This window comes from Cebus imitator, unplaced genomic scaffold, assembly GCF_001604975.1.
Source record: "Cebus imitator isolate Cc_AM_T3 unplaced genomic scaffold, Cebus_imitator-1.0 Scaffold162, whole genome shotgun sequence".
Classification (NCBI taxonomy): Eukaryota; Metazoa; Chordata; class Mammalia; order Primates; family Cebidae; genus Cebus; species Cebus imitator.
The window spans coordinates 1,903,846-1,905,605 of NW_016107477.1; the positions used below are offsets into that span (position 1 = coordinate 1,903,846).

General features: G+C 48.5%; 1 protein-coding gene across 1 annotated transcript in view; it reads right to left on the reverse strand.

Annotated features, from left to right (window-relative positions):
- The window catches only part of LAMA1 (laminin subunit alpha 1), a 180,002-nt gene that overhangs the window by 82,284 nt on the left and 95,958 nt on the right, over nucleotides 1-1,760 (reverse strand). The window contains exon 19 of the mRNA XM_017543918.2: nucleotides 878-1,089. Coding sequence (XP_017399407.1) covers nucleotides 878-1,089 — 212 coding nt within the window. The remainder of the gene's footprint in view (nucleotides 1-877; nucleotides 1,090-1,760) is intronic.

Here is a 1,760-nt window from a genome sequence, read left to right on the forward strand (position 1 = left end):
AAAAAAAAAAAAATGATACAAACATTCTGTAAACTGTTAAGCATACAAATTCCATTGTCAAAATTATCCTGGTATGTTAGCCGGGCAAGGTGGCCACCTGCTGAAGATCAGTTTGATTGGCCCAGGGCTATAAAACATTTCCAGTCTCTCCACCTGTGCCTCGGAAAAGGACGTTTTCCGTATCGCTGGTGCCCTCTTGTGTCCCTACATTGTAATATCATAGTATGAATTTGGCATTTATATGAAATATTCAAAAAAATTTACAATTGCCACTATTGTTCATTCACTCCTTCAATATCTGAAGGCTGAATCATCCCTCTGGCCAGGTCATCTGCAGTATAGGAGAATCTAGTTTTCTCCATAATCCGTAATTTCAAGGCTCAAATTCAGCAGAACGACGTGGGGGTCAGATAGTCTCCAAGCAGAAGGCTAAGATGTGTCACAGGGTGCTTGACTCAGTTTCCGGGGTTACAGTCTTACCATTTCCCACCCTTCATCTTGGAATTCTACCTGCCTCATGCAACCCCTGAAGCATCTCCCTTACGAATGTAACAGGCTCTGAGCTTCTCCACTTTCATTTCAGTCACCGGGAGCAGAGCCAGAACTCTGTCAAGTCACACTGGCTACTGGAACAGCAGGCCGCACCTTTCCAGGCCACTGACCCCTACGGGTGGTGACTAACCAAGCTCAGCAGAGGGTATCTAAGGAAGAACTGGGGCTTGGGTCTGTGTTTGATCAGAGACCCAGCATTAACCCAAGGAACCCCTCAAGAGAGTGAGACCTCCTAAGCTGGGCCCTGTTTGGCACAGGTAAGTAGATGGTTGAAGACTTCCTATGGTGCTAAACAGCTGACCTGACTCCACACTAGCGCACTCACCACGGCAGTTCTTGGCTGTCACAGCATCCCCGAAGAATCCATCAGCACACCGTTCACAGTGGGCGCCATCTGTGTTCCCCAGGCACTTCAGGCACTCCCCGGTGACCGAGTCACAGTGACCAGCCTCCTCAGGGTCCACATTGCCGCTGCAGTCACAAGGGACACAAGGTTTGCCAGGCGCTGTTGGGTTTCCATAGTAACCGTCCGCACATCTGTATCAAAGATTGAAAGCGGGATCAGACAAATGCAATTACTTAAGGCCTTACCGCACTATCCAGGGACTCCCTGAATGGCTAATAAATCAGGCTGACTTTTTTCCTGAGATTTACTGTGAAAAGGATATGACTTCACACTCAGGCATTCACCCATCGTGATGAAGGGGGAGAGCATCCAAAATGAGTCATAAATCCTGTGGACGCGCACCCGTGTCCAGGGCCAACTCCGACCCACCCCTGACCACTCCGGGTGCCACACAGCCTCCTCCAGGCTTGGCCAGAGCTGGGCACTGAGATTCACACGTGGGAAAGCCAGCACTGGTTTTCAGGAGCCAGAAGACTGCTACTAAACCAAACCACCTGTCATCTCCAGAACAGCCAGGAGCAACGGAATATTCAAATGTGTCAACTACAGATACTGACTCCTTGCTGCTTCCTATTGTTGCTGTTTTTTTTGTTGTTGTTGTTGTTGTTGTTGTTGTTGTTTTTCTGAGACGGAGTCTCACTCTGTCTCCCGGGCTGGAGTGCGACGGTGTGATCTCCACTCACTACAACCTCCACCTCCTGGGTTCAAGGGATTCTCCTGTCTCAGCCTCCCAAGTAGCTGGTATTACAGGCACCTGCCATCATGCCTGGCTAAAATATATATATATATATATATATATATA